Source organism: Schistocerca serialis, chromosome 7 (genome assembly GCF_023864345.2).
Source record: "Schistocerca serialis cubense isolate TAMUIC-IGC-003099 chromosome 7, iqSchSeri2.2, whole genome shotgun sequence".
NCBI lineage: Eukaryota > Metazoa > Arthropoda > Insecta > Orthoptera > Acrididae > Schistocerca > Schistocerca serialis.
This window is the reverse complement of record NC_064644.1, coordinates 372,868,396-372,883,288: the sequence shown is the minus strand read 5'-3', so window position 1 is coordinate 372,883,288 and position 14,893 is coordinate 372,868,396. Positions and strand designations below refer to the sequence as shown.

Below are 14,893 nucleotides of genomic sequence, written 5' to 3'. Positions count from 1 at the left end.
GTCTATAGTAATCCACTTCACGGTGCAGTTATGACCGTACAGAAAACATCAGGTAGTACAATTTGTGGTGTGTTTGTGGGAAGACCAGCCGCGCGGGGTAGCCGCGCGGTCTTGGTCGCCTTGTCACGGTTCGTGCGGCTCCTCCTGTCGGAGATTAGAGTCCTCCCTCGGGCATGAGTGTGGTGTTGTCCTTAGCGTAAGTTAGTTTAAGCGAGATTAATTAGTGTGTAAGCCTAGGGACCGATGACCTCATCAGTATGGTCCCATAGAACCTTACTACAAATTTCCGTAATTGAGAAGACCATTAGACTTAGAGAAAAAGTAACAAACATACTGAAGTGAGTATATATTAAGATAACAGTTATCACAATATCTGTACCTATAACCTTAACATCCAGTATGATTTGTGTATGTGCGTGAAAGTAATAAAATGTCTGCTTGTAGCATTTATCCATGTCACTTTATTTTTTTCTGGATTTTCGGTTGTCCGGATTACCTACGTTCCCAACTAGACTGGATAAACAAAGTTCCACTGTACTTGTTTTCGGAAATGCTCTTCCATATTCTCGACGATTTTTAACCTACTTTTGTTTAACCTATTTTGTATTCTGAAAAAATTCTCTTTGTGGTTCACCGTCTAAATACTGCTCATGTAACAGGCATGTCTGTTAAGTACGGCAGTTGCTTTGTTGGCGAGACACCTATAAAATACAGTTAATACAGCAGGAGATTTTTTAACTGCAGCAGAGCCACTATGAAACAAGAAACTGCTTATCCAAAACACCAGCGTTGTTACTGTGCTAGTAAATGCCAGCCGCGAATTTCCGTGACAGCTAGGATACCATCTGCAAGATGGAGCGATAAACTGGAGTTCCACACGGAAACCCACGATTTCCATCGCAATTTGTGACTACCCCAGCAGTCGGTGAAACAACGGCACGGTACTCGACGCGATTTTATCGGTTAAATTTCGATCTGTGACAGCAAAGTGGCATAAATCTTTCTGGAGGTCGGAAACCAAGTTAGTAATAAATATCTGCTAAGAAGGAAGACTGTGTCACAGCGATGTCAAAATGACGTAAAATGAAGACTTGCGTGTTTGCTTCTGATTCGCAACGTTGCCTCGCTGGATGTACCTTACAGTTGTCACAATGGACTCCTTGATACTTCTGATTTGAAACACCAAATAAAGTCATTGGTATTAGCAAGAAGGTCTGCTCAAGCTTACCGATTTATTTATTTACACGCACATAATATACTCGTTAGGTGGCTCTTGTTTAGGAGGTAAACAGTTCGAATGCTGACACTGGAAGAAAGTTGCGTTGTCAGTATTTTATTGAGAGGGGAAGGTGAGATGGTGATGTAACGTTGCTGGTCATCTGTCTACGAGTGAATGTGCTGAGCTAAGTCCCGAACTTCCGCGCAGCGTGTCATGGAGTCAGAGAATTTGATGCTATTGATGGTGATCTGTCTGTCAGAAGAAGGTCGTAACGTACTTGCTTCAGTAGTCTTGAAAACTCTGTGAAATACGTGGTAGAAAATTATTCTTATTGTATCACTTTTTAGGGATTTCTCCCACTGTCTTCGTGTATGGACTCGGGTAAGAATGATGGCTTAAGTAGTTTTGTGTGTGCTGTAATTAGTCGTTCGTATAGGAGCAAAAGTAGGCAGTTGTAGCATATTTATAGATTTCGCACTTAATATTTGTTCTTGAAACTTTTAAATTAGGCTTAGTTCGCGTCTGTCTTCAACAGTCTGCTAGTGTAGGTTTTTTAAGCAAAACCTCTGGTCATGTGTGCTTTTCGTCGTTTAGTGTATTAAATATCCACGCGTAGGCCTGTTTGTTACTAGTTACATTCACTTGAATGAGCTACAGAAGTCTTTTGTAAGTAACCTTTTTTACTGACTGATTCTACTTCCCAGTACCCTATCAATGAATCGGAGTCCTGGTTTACCTATGACCAATCCTATGTGAGCATTCCACAGCATATCCCTACACATTGTTAAGTGCACATATTTGTATAATTTGACTGACTGCAATTGTGACTCCTTGATATTATAGTAATCTCACGTACTTTGTTTCTTCTTTCTGTGAAGAGCACAATTGTACATTGTGAACATTTAAAGCGAGGCGCCAGTCTTTAACCTTTCCGATCCCGTAGTTGGTATTCGAGACGAGCAGGATGCGTTCTGCGTACTAGATTGCCTCTTTCATCCTACTCTCCTTCCTTCGAATTGTCATCACCACCGTTATCATTGTTAACACGTAGTACTACAACTTGTAAACACAGCTCACTGTAACCGATGCTATACGGTTATACACGTGATACGACGAATATGTAAGTTGCCTCAATAGCGGCCACCTGTGAAAACGAAAAACACAGGAAGTGAAGGGATTAGATCCTTGGACTAGATAGCTGTCTGTATACGTTTACACAATTTCAACTCATTAGAAAAGTACAAAACCACATTGTGTTTAGCAACCAACAAAAATAAACTTCTGTATTAATCTCGTTGTACGTACACAGCCGGCCGCTGTGGCCAAGTGGTTCTAAGCGCTATAGTGCGGAACCGCGCTGCTGCTACGGTCAAAGGTTCGAATCCTATCTCGGTTATGGATGTGTGTGATGTCCTTAGATTAGTTAGGTTTAAGTAGTTCTAAGTTTAGGGGACTGATGACCATAGATGTTAAGTTCCATAGTGCTCAGAGCCATTAGAACCATTTTTTTGACTGATGACCTCAGATGTTAAGTCCCAAAGTGCTTAGAGCAATTTGAGCAATATTTTTGACGTACACACGTAAATAGACCCGTTAGATGCTTCACCTAACGAATTAAGATGGTGCTCCTCATTTTTCACCAACACTGCTGACATTACGATGAATCGTCTTCGAAAGTACAGCAACGGAGTAAAGTAAGCACTTACCAAGCAATGCTGCAGTACGTTAGTTTAATAAAAGCAGTAATTCCTTATACATGAGACCTCTTCTGTCTCGTTCTCAATCAGTTGTTCTCCATTTTCCCCTTTTACCTCAGCTCTCTCTAATTTAGTGTATAGTGACAATTTCAGATCTTGTTTTATCCGTATGATGTACTGAAGTCATGGTATTGCTCGTGCATTCTTTCCAGAAGTATTTGTTTCTATTAATTTCACAATGATTAAGTTTCTCACCTATCGGACTCTCCATCCCTTTATGGCCCTCCAAAATTATCTTTTCTGTCTTATGTTCCTGAAGAACGTCTCAGCCTTCATTCTCGTTGTCCATGATCTTTAGAACGCTTCTCTAACACCCTCACCCAAAAACCTGTAGTCTTTTCCAATTTTGGGTCCCTTTCCGTGGCTGATTTCTTAATTATAAAGGCCTACGTTATTGTATGAGAACCAAAACCAGATGGAAGGAGTTCGGTTAATCTCGTATGTATGCTTAATAGGCTAAGCCTAATAGTGCATAAGAAGTGTTGGAGCACATTTGTTTTACTTCAAATGTCGTCGCAAAGATTCTGAGTTGCTTACAGAATAAAAAGGAGGCAAAGCCAAGATATCATGATTGCAGTCTTGGAAAGATCTCTTTGTATTTCAATAGCTTAGTGTCCTTTGTATTGCTGCTGCTCTTGTTTTAATAGTGAAGTAGTTTTTTTATGTCGTCATCTCTGTAATCTCCTTCACACCGGTAACAGCTTTGAACAGGAATCGTCGCTGTTTACAAGACAACCGATGACGCAACTACTGACACAAATTGTAGCCAGTTAATTTATGTGCAGTTTCCTCTTAAAATGAGCGATACTCATACGCCGGAGTTTTTTAACTTTGCCCATAGTATCTTGCAAGGTGGTTATCTGGTCATAATTTATGACATATGACAATTATCTATTGACTGATGTGTGTCGTTGTGAGTTACTATCTGGTCATAATTTATGACATATGACAATTATCTATTGACTGACGTGTGTCGTTGTGAGTTACAGCGTACAGAAAGTCTCCGGAAAAAATCAGTCTGAGCGAGTTACTGATCGTCGTTCTCTTTACCGGTAAATCGAGTACGTGTAAGTATTGTTTAAGTACACCATACTCAGACGACAAGTATTAACAGTTCCTATGACTACTGTCACTTCGATTTGTTTTTACCAATTTGAAAGTATGTAAATCCCGATTTTTTTACCACTCAACAAACGTTAAACTCTAAAATTTACTTCAACTTCTGTAGCTGTTTGGTCATTACTTCTAATATTATAACACTACATCAACTGCGTTGTCGTTTATTCAGACTGAATGCATATCTGTTGTTTACATTTGTTAATTGAAACTGCCACCGTACTTGAAGCGTCAACATCGCTTATAGACAGGGATAAAATAAGTCTCGAAGCTTTTGAAAGAACGGTGTAAGCGTAACGTAACGTTTGTCATTTTTAATATCTTGCGTGGACATATTTAGCTCGTTTAACTTTCTTGTTTACAGTGCGATATACACTCCTGGAAATTGAAATAAGAACACCGTGAATTCATTGTCCCAGGAAGGGGAAACTTTATTGACACATTCCTGGGGTCAGATACATCACATGATCACACTGACAGAACCACAGGCACATAGACACAGGCAACAGAGCATGCACAATGTCGGCACTAGTACAGTGTATATCCACCTTTCGCAGCAATGCAGGCTGCTATTCTCCCATGGAGACGATCGTAGAGATGCTGGATGTAGTCCTGTGGAACAGCTTGCCATGCCATTTCCACCTGGCGCCTCAGTTGGACCAGCGTTCGTGCTGGACGTGCCGACCGCGTGAGACGACGCTTCATCCAGTCCCAAACATGCTCAATGGGGGACAGATCCGGAGATCTTACTGGCCAGGGTAGTTGACTTACACCTTCTAGAGCACGTTGGGTGGCACGGGATACATGCGGACGTGCATTGTCCTGTTGGAACAGCAAGTTCCCTTGCCGGTCTAGGAATGGTAGAACGATGGGTTCGATGACGGTTTGGATGTACCGTGCACTATTCAGTGTCCCCTCGACGATCACCAGTGGTGTACGGCCAGTGTAGGAGATCGCTCCCCACACCATGATGCCGGGTGTTGGACCTGTGTGCCTCGGTCGTATGCAGTCCTGATTGTGGCGCTCACCTGCACGGCGCCAAACACGCATACGACCATCATTGGCACCAAGGCAGAAGCGACTCTCATCGCTGAAGACGACACGTCTCCATTCGTCCCTCCATTCACGAATGTCGCGACACCACTGGAGGCGGGCTGCACGATGTTGGGGCGTGAGCGGAAGACGGCCTAACGGTGTGCGGGACCGTAGCCCAGCTTCATGGAGACGGTTGCGAATGGTCCTCGCCGATACCCCAGGAGCAACAGTGTCCCTAATTTGCTGGGAAGTGGCGGTGCGGTCCCCTACGGCACTGCGTAGGATCCTACGGTCTTGGCGTGCATCCGTGCGTCGCTGCGGTCCGGTCCCAGGTCGACGGGCACGTGCACCTTCCGCCGACCACTGGCGACAACATCGATGTACTGTGGAGACCTCACGCCCCACGTGTTGAGCAATTCGGCGGTACGTCCACCCGGCCTCCCGCATGCCCACTATACGCCCTCGCTCAAAGTCCGTCAACTGCACATACGGTTCACGTCCACGCTGTCGCGGCATGCTACCAGCGTTAAAGACTGCGATGGAGCTCCGTATGCCACGCCAAACTGGCTGACACTGACGGCGGCGGTGCACAAATGCTGCGCAGCTAGCGCCATTCGACGGCCAACACCGCGGTTCCTGGTGTGTCCGCTGTGCCGTGCGTGTGATCATTGCTTGTACAGCCCTCTCGCAGTGTCCGGAGCAAGTATGGTGGGTCTGACACACCGGTGTCAATGTGTTCTTTTTTCCATTTCCAGGAGTGTAGTTTGGTTTATCACGTTCTTGACAGCCGTTTCTCAACGCAATGTAACAGTAGATAGTTCTTTGGATTTTTCCATTAACATATCTGATGATGCCCGCGTGTGACGGACGTATCCGGCAGTAAAATCAGACTGTGTGTGAGCTGTGGCTGTTTTATCTCTATGCTGGGTGACTAACACAGCACTGCATGGAATTCATTTTGCCAATTTTCTCCCAGAAACGGAAAACAGACTTTTCTTTGTAGTGTAATATCAAAGAAATTTCATTTCCATATAAACGTGAAAACACCGTAGAAATATGCAAAGTTCGTCTCGTGCAAAGAAATATGCATAATATACAGATGAATAAGTACAGCTGCTACATGAATCTACAATGTGATTTTGGGAACGTCTCTGTGGCAATGTCTCTATGTAGCTCTGTACATGGCTAATGTTTTCGCCTACAGCCGTTTACACTTCGCAGCTGAAAGCTATCAAAAGCGCTGCGAGGTGTGAGGCATTTCCTTAAGATGACTCGGCTTCAGAAGTTTCTCAGTGGTAAAAAATAAATCTATTGAACCCGTGTGCATGCTGTGGCATTTTTTTCACGCATCTCACTGTTTATGACCATATTGCCTGAACTATGCGTGGTACTATGCTACAATTTTGTAGGCGCATTTAGCGGCATATCTGGATACTTACTGCAAAGTTTACTGCGAATAGAGTTAGTAGCACAGAAGTAATAAATTTAAACGACATGCATGATGCAGCAGTTTTTCACGCATCTCATTGTTTTTGATGTCATATTTCCTGAACCATGTTAGGTAGGTGGTTCTTATCTCGACAGCGATTGTTGCCTGACAGTAAAGGATATGTGTACCAAATATGGTTGAAATAAGTCCAGTGATTTAGGAGGAGATTTGGAAAACACACAGATATACCCATTGTTATAATTTGCTCGTATTGGTTATTGACAACTGTTGCTGTGTTCCCGGCATGCCACGCCTGCGTTTGCTAATAACATGGTGCTTGCTACAAAAGTTCGTCTCAGATAAAAGTTTTGAAAAACTAAATAAATCGTGCGGAGTTCTGCGTTTAAATACGTTTGGAGTAGAAACGTTGGCGAAGTAACGAAGCCTTAAAAAGCGTCAGCTTGCGAGAGCGGACTCCGAATCCCAGCCTCCCTCGAAATGCGGCATTTAAGCCGCAGAATGCAAATAGCACACGAAAAGAAGAGCCAATTAAAGGGAATAAAGTCGCGGACACAGGCCGTTAAGTTCATTCCGGCCCGAGAGACTTGGCGGGCCACACGTTAGAGATGGACGCCTCCGTTACGGCGTGAAAATGAAGTTCAAAGTTAATTTGGGGCCGGCCGGATTGCTTTCGCGAGAGTTTCCGGCGGCTGGCGCATACTGACGCTCATTACGGAGATGAGCGAGGCTAATGCGGCCCTCCGTATGCCCTGCGCGTCCTGACACCCGCGTTAATTAAGCCAGCGCCGCACGGCGCATGCGCGAGGCCACCATGGACAGAGGAATCGAGGCCGTCGCTGCGCTGGATTTTAGACCCGAGCCGTTTCCTTACCTCCACCTCGTTCTGCATTTTGTCTGTATTACCGCAAAAGTCATAATACATTGTTTTTAACACTTTCGCGATTGATGGGACACATGTCCCAGTGAAGTAATAAGAATTTTTGTGCATTGGGACGTCTATATCCCATATTTTTCTAGCATGCATCGATACGTTTTCGGAACTGGGAGAAATATATCACGAGGTTTGAGGTGGATATACAGAAGGGTCAGACAAGGGGAGGCCGCCAATTGTGAAAAAAATGGTTCAAATGGCTCTGAGCACTATGGGACTTAACATCTATGGTCATCAGTCCCCTAGAACTTAGAACTACTTAAACCTAACTAACCTAAGGACAGCACACAACACCCAGTCATCACGAGGCAGAGAAAATCCCTGACCCCGCCAATTGTGAAATTCAGATTCGATTCATACTGCGCACAATAAAAGCTCATGGCCAGAGGTGTAATGTGGCAAAGCACCAAGATGCACTTCTCAGCCGTTGCCGAGAAAATCGACAGTTAAAAGAAACCGTTGCGGTGAAATACTGTCTACGCTATATAATTTCCTACAGCTTCGTGGCGCAGCGGTAAGCGCTCGGGTTCGTAATCCGAAGGTCGCCGCATCGAATCTTGCGCCATGCAACCTTTTTTTTTAGTATTAGTTTTTTGTAATATATATATATATATATATATATATATATATATATATATATATATATCGTGGGGTCTCTACTCTAATTCGAATGTTTGACTTACACTATACGTATTCGTTTCGGAATATCGTTTCTACGTCTCCCGTTAACTACACGTGTAAACATTATGAAGACAATTAATAACATTTGTGAAATACAACTTTGTTTGCGGAAAACATAATCATGTTCCAAGTCGCCAGTTTTTCCACGACAAACGACTTTCAACAACTTATTATATGTACAATTGTTGCAACTGATTGCCGGGAATTTTATATATATATATATTTGAATTACAAAAATCAAATACCAAAAAAAAAAGTTCCATGGAGCGAGATTCGATCCGGAACCCGAGCGCTTACTGCTGCGCCACGACGCTGTGGGAAATAACAAATGTAGAGGGTATTTCACCGCAACGGTTTCTTTTAACTGTCGATTTTCTCGACAACGGCTGGGGAGTGCATCTTGGTGCTTTGCCACATTACACCTCTGGCCATGAGCTTTTATTATGCACAGTATGAATCGAATCTGAATTTCACAATTGGCGGCCTCCCCTTGTGAGTGATCAAACGGGACGACGCGTGTTTATAGTGTGTCTGTTTCACGAAAATCAGATCAAGTGACTATCTTCTCCAGTTCCAGAACGCTTGAGGTAACTAATTATTTTCTTATACATCATAGACGCTTTTCAAATGGCTCTGAGCACTATGGGACTCAACTGCTGAGGTCATTAGTCCCCTAGAACTTAGAACTAGTTAAACCTAACTAACCTAAGGACATCACAAACATCCATGCCCGAGGCAGGATTCGAACCTGCGACAATAGCGGTCTTGCGGTTCCAGACTGCAGCGCCTTTAACCGCACGGCCACTTCGGCCGGCTAGACGCTTTTCCGAAACATTACTACGCACCTAGTAATTCTACTGATCTGTACTTAATTTTGCATGTAGTGGGACACATATGCTCCAGTAAACTTCGTAGAATGTAGAAAATATGGGTGTGTGATATATCAAAGCCATCTCCTAATGTTTTGCTAAAAAACATGTGCGATATTTCTTTTTTTATCTTTGACTGTCAGGAGAGTAAATGTGTTTTGGTCTTGATTTGTTATACTTCTCTCCATAATCGCCGTACTGATAAAAACATTCTAAAATTAAATAATTAACTCTGAAACACGATAAACATCGACCTAGTTATGTTCAGGGGTTACTCGTGCCTATTTAGCCGATTTTAAAAATCAGTCAGTGTATTTCTTTTTTTTTTTTTTTGTAGTGTAAGTGTATTATTAATTACGAAGGAAGACATGTTTTGACGTTCAATTTTCCAAATATTTGCTAAACCTAACCTAACCATGAAAGGGTTAAATAAGCTGTTTTTGTAGGTAGCAGTAATCCCCTCAAGCCCGATTCTGTAAAGAATCGAACTCCCACATATGAAACAGCCTCAGACGTCTGAGTACTTTTAAAAAGAGTTAATCTGTTTAATATTTGACGTTAAGCATGTAAAGCCTTTGTGGATGACGACGTAAAGCCTTAATTACTCGTATATTGGTTTCGATAGTTCCGTTTTATTTGCCCAGAGACTAAAGAGAACCGTCCATCCCAGAACTGGTACACCAAAACAGTGATAACCCTTTTATACGTGCTAGTAACGTTTTTTAATTTTTTATTTATTTATTTATTTATTTATTTGCAAATAGTGTAAACCACGAGACCTTTTATTTTAGACTTAATCACAGCAATGACACGCTACAAAAGCAAAGTCATTAAACTACAGTTTCATTTCACAATATAATTTGGTGCAAATGTTACGGTATCACTTTTATAGCTCAGAATGGTTCAAATGGCTCTGAGCACTACGGGACTTAACTTCTGAGGTCATCAGTCCCCTAGAACTTAGAACTACTTAAACCTAACTAACCTAAGGACGTCACACACGTCTATGCCCGAGGCAGGATTCGAACCTGGCGCTACTGTCGCAGGTTCGAATCCTGCCTCGGGCATGAATGTGTGTGATGTCCTTAGGTTAGTTAGGTTTAATTAGTTCTAAGTTCTAGGCGACTGATGACCTCAGTAGTTAAGTCGCATAGTGCTCAGAGCCATTTTTCGAACCTGCGACCGTAGCGGTCGCGCGGTTCTAGACTGAAGCACCTAGAGCCGCTCGGCCACACCGCCGGCCTTTTATATCTGATATCAATTTTATGTGACGACTGTGTCACAAAATGCATTTAATTGAATCGTTATTATAAGGAAGTAAACTAACCAAGGTTAAGAAAGAAGAAAGGGCACGTTTGATTACTAAAAATATTCTTAACATATTTCATGGTTTTAAATTTTAACGCATGAACAACGAAAATTTAGTGAGGCTAAACTCGTTTCCTTTCTTTATTTTGTGGGCTGTAAGCGAGAAAAAAATTTAGAAAAGGTTTGAAATTATGTTTGAAGTTCGTTTTACGTCGCTACGGGCTCTCATTGTCAAACTTTGGTACCGTACAGTCTGGATAATTTGCGGTCAGTTTTTAGGAAAGCTACTTTTTCACGCACCTCAGTGTTTCTGAAGTAATACCACGTGAACTATGTGTCATACAGTGATCTAATTTTGAACGTTCTATCAGTGGAACATGCAAAATGTGTTGCGAAAATAGTAGCTAAGCAGTAATAATACGTCATGCCGATGCTGAAGTTTTACTGTATGAACGACGAACATATAGTAAGCGACAAACGTTTTTTTCCTTTCGTTATTTTGTTGGGGGTGTCAGGGAGAAAAACTTTCGAGAAAGTCTGAAAGGTTTTGGAAGTCGCAAAATATTTTTACTCTTAAATACTAGGTGAATATGCAAACCGTGAGTTCCGCTCGCGTAAGACGTATACGTCCACGCTTTCTAAGACTACTTGGCTTATTGTGTTAAAGCGTTAACGTCAGATTATAGCTCTTAAGTTCATTGTGACAGCTTTTTAAATTTTTGATTCGGTGAATAATTACGAAAAATAACGCAAATCAAATTTTGGTTTGCCAGGGGATTGCTTTAGCTGTTTAGGACTATAGAAAAGATTATATGCAAACAGTCGCTTTTGCAATATGATATGACTTACTGTGCCATTAACTGGTTTTACAGCCAGTGCAGGCTCATCTTCAAATGAATATGTTACAAAACATTACTTCCTGGACCGTGTGCAGCTACACGCGATGATCGTAATGCTGGTGAAATCAACGGAAGTTTGGGCATAAGTTAACCAAATGTTTGTGGAATGAAAAGGCTGTTACGTTTTAGAATACTTATATTGCATCGCATCTTACTATTTATGACAAATTCATTTACGGTAATATAATTTCAGCTAGCTTACACACAGCCACACACACATACATAGTATTTAGGTGCACTTGATTTTAAGTAAACGAACACTGAACATGAATAGAAAGATTATGAAGATACTACATACTAAACTTTGCCACATCGCGATGTTTGCCGTGTGATGTCTTAAATGCTGTCAAGCCTGGTGTGAGGAGTTACGTCCTGGTACGTTAACGTAGATAATGAGTATAGAGTCATTCCATGATTGCAAATATTTATTCGTAAAGAACTATGCTACTATGCTATGCTATGCTATGTGGTTTGTTGCAAATGGTAGCTTAACTCATCCATTTTTATGGATACACTTCCACACGTCTATGTGGTTTTTGGCAAACGACGTCTTAACTCATCGCCTGGAAATTTTGGAACTTTAAATTGTATTTCAACTTTTGGAATTTCAGCCATAGTTATCGTTTCAACAAGATGTTGCTCTGCCAGACTGAGGATTCATTGTTCGCCAGTTCTTGGATTAAATGTTTCCGAACAGAAGGATCGCTAGAGACGTCCCAACATCGTGGCCACCGCGTTCACCAGACCATTTGTGGGGTCACGTTACGGGCAAAGTGTCAATTTCACCAGTTCCTGATATGCAAATTCTTACTATACGAATACGAGGTGCTGTAGAGGCACTGACGGAAGAGGTGTTGGCAAAGACATAGCGAGAAAGTGAGTGTCCAGCATACGAAACAAATGTGAAAGTGTGGCCTTTATGGGTTAAACTACGTAACAAACCGCATAGCCGTATCTAGCAAACATGGCTAGAAATAAATTTTTTGTAATCGGGAAAGGAATTTATTCTCACTCCGCATAAAACTCATGTTTTCTGCTAATAGTGTCGCCTAGAGGCAGGCGTCATCCGCTACAATTTCAACGGTCTGTGCATGAATTTTCCGGACGCGACTTTGTATCTTCAAAATTTGTTCCTCAAGACAGCTCTTCAGGCGCTCAAAATTTATCACTATCACTTTGTTACACTGTGTAGCTTCTGTTTATACATTTAAACGTTCGGATTTTATAAATACGGCTAGATTATTCTTATTTACTAAAATAGACTAATCCAACACACTTTGTAGCATTACCAAGAAAGACTAAATGGCGATAAAATTAAGCGCAACATTCGACAATGTGCCTTTACTGGAATGTTCTTTAAATCCAGGTCAGTAGGAATACCCATCATCTGAACCAAATTAACCTGCAATTCGCCTGTTCTGGACACTATGGAACACATATGGGAAGCTATAAGGCGTCAGCTCGGCGTCGACAAACCACCGGCACATAATGGGAACATCCCTGCTCTTATAAGCACACACTCTGACGCATGTGATTTTCCGCTATTCGTAATGGTACATCTACATTCAAGAGAGGTCACTTCCCTGCTTCGCGGCCTATATTAAGACAACATTTGAAGACTTTTTTTGCTTTGTTTTACTGGAAAAATTTTTTTGAATGAAAAGATCAAATGTTTCGTCAAATTATTTGTCTAAAAGTACGAAATGAAATAGGTTAGAGGAACACTGGACACGGCTTTTACGTATCGATTGGAAACTAAGAGTTGAGTGTGCTATTCTTTAAAATTCTAAGATTTTAAGTTGAACATGGTACTTCATATTGGCAATCGGCTCTTCAAATACTGTACGATTTCGATCAGCGTTCAAAGGCACATCAAATATTTTTCTAAACTATTTTATTTCTTACTTTTAGATAAATAATTGCGGTAAACATTTTACGGTTTCTTCAATTTCTTTTTATTTGCAAGTTTTTGACAGTTAAATATAAAACCTTTTTATGCCTATAATAGCTAGGCCTTCACCATAGAACTTTCTGACTCGTTAATTACATAGCGCAGCTGTTCGTGAAATATTTTAATATTCCCTCAATTCAGTAATTTAGTTTTTCTTAACTGCCATGATTACTTTCAAGCAATTAATTTTGTTTCTTGCCAAGCTTCACCCCAGGTTAGTCAATTTGTCTATTTTCTACTCTTCGTTTGGTCATGAAAATTCGGACAAAAAGTTTCCCTCGAATCACTAAATAAGTTTTTCTTAATTAGCCTGATTCATCCAAGCAATTAACCATTTTTTGTAAAAGTAGACCTCATGTGGGTCAGTTTCATTTCCTATCTTTCCATTTCCTATTCTTCATTCGGCTATGAAAATTCGGATAAAAATCAGTTGTGTAATTTTCTCTCAAGTCGCTGATTAAGTTTTTCTTTGTTGCACTGGTTAATTTCTAACCGATTAAATAATTTTTTGCAAAACTAGATTTCATATTCGTCAATTTGAAAGCTTATTTGTCGACTTGTCACTCTTCATTTGACTATTAAAATTCTGATAAAAATCCATTGGGTAATTTTCCCTCAAATCACTAATTAAGTTTTTCTTCCTTGCACTGATTACTTCCAACTAAGTACATTTTTGCAAAACTGGTCACGCTGGTCAATTTTCAAAGTCAATTTGTGCATTTCACACTCTTCGTGTAGGTATCACAAATTCAGACGAAAATCCTCTGTGTAATGTCTAGGGAGTCTTGTTTCTGGCACCGCTCAAACGCTTCACCAAAAATCGATAGCAATATCACAGGTGTGTAGTGCAGTGAACGAGAGGAAGGGAAACAAGTGTACTCACCTCGACCTTGGGCGAGGCGGTTTTCCAGAGCCGCGGCGCTGGAGCGTTAGTGGGGGTGGCGGGGGTGGGCGCCGGGGGTGGCTCGTCTTCGGTGCTCTCGATGTCGACCAGCGTCTCGTCGTCGTCTTCGTCTTCGGCGCTGGCCCCAATGCCCGTGGGGCTCGGAGCGTCGCCCACCGAGGCCTGCGAGAACACAAGAGCTTTTTCAAGGGAACGCTCCAGTACCTCCAGTATCTGCTCAATACTGTAGCCTGCAAGAGGAGAACCTCTTCTTTCCTGAGAGTATTTGCCGACGACTTATTCCATTGTGCAATAGCATCAGTGTAAATCTATCAATTGTCCAAATGTATAGCAGTCTTCTTCTTATACTTATCTGGGACTCAGCGTCTCCTCCATGTGGTGTATTGCCGTAATGCCATAAAGACGTTTACAACCTAATCCAACAACGATAGTCTGACGCTTATGATCTGTTAGCAAAATTCTTAGATTTTTAATGAATATAAATAAGTAGATCGTAAAATCTCTGGTTCTTGTAAAGTGATTTTTCATCACCCATGTTAACACCAATCAACATGAATGTACGAGAGTTAACCAGGAAGTAATGCTTCCTATTCTTTCCCTATTTTACAAGAAAAGTAAGTGCCATAAGGCAAGTATAACAACTGCAACATTCACGATGAGTTCGTTACTTTCCAGTATAATCACAATATTTGTCAACATTTTTCTTACACCTTGAAACAAGAGTACGTATACCTGTGCGGTAGAAATCATGATCATTCTAACTCAACCACTGA

General features: G+C 41.5%; 1 protein-coding gene across 1 annotated transcript in view; it reads right to left on the bottom strand.

Annotated features, from left to right (window-relative positions):
• LOC126413097 (ski oncogene) overlaps positions 1-14,893 on the bottom strand; it is a 251,275-nt gene that overhangs the window by 151,489 nt on the left and 84,893 nt on the right. Inside the window, exon 8 of the mRNA XM_050082992.1 lies at positions 14,100-14,375. Coding sequence (XP_049938949.1) covers positions 14,100-14,375 — 276 coding nt within the window. The remainder of the gene's footprint in view (positions 1-14,099; positions 14,376-14,893) is intronic.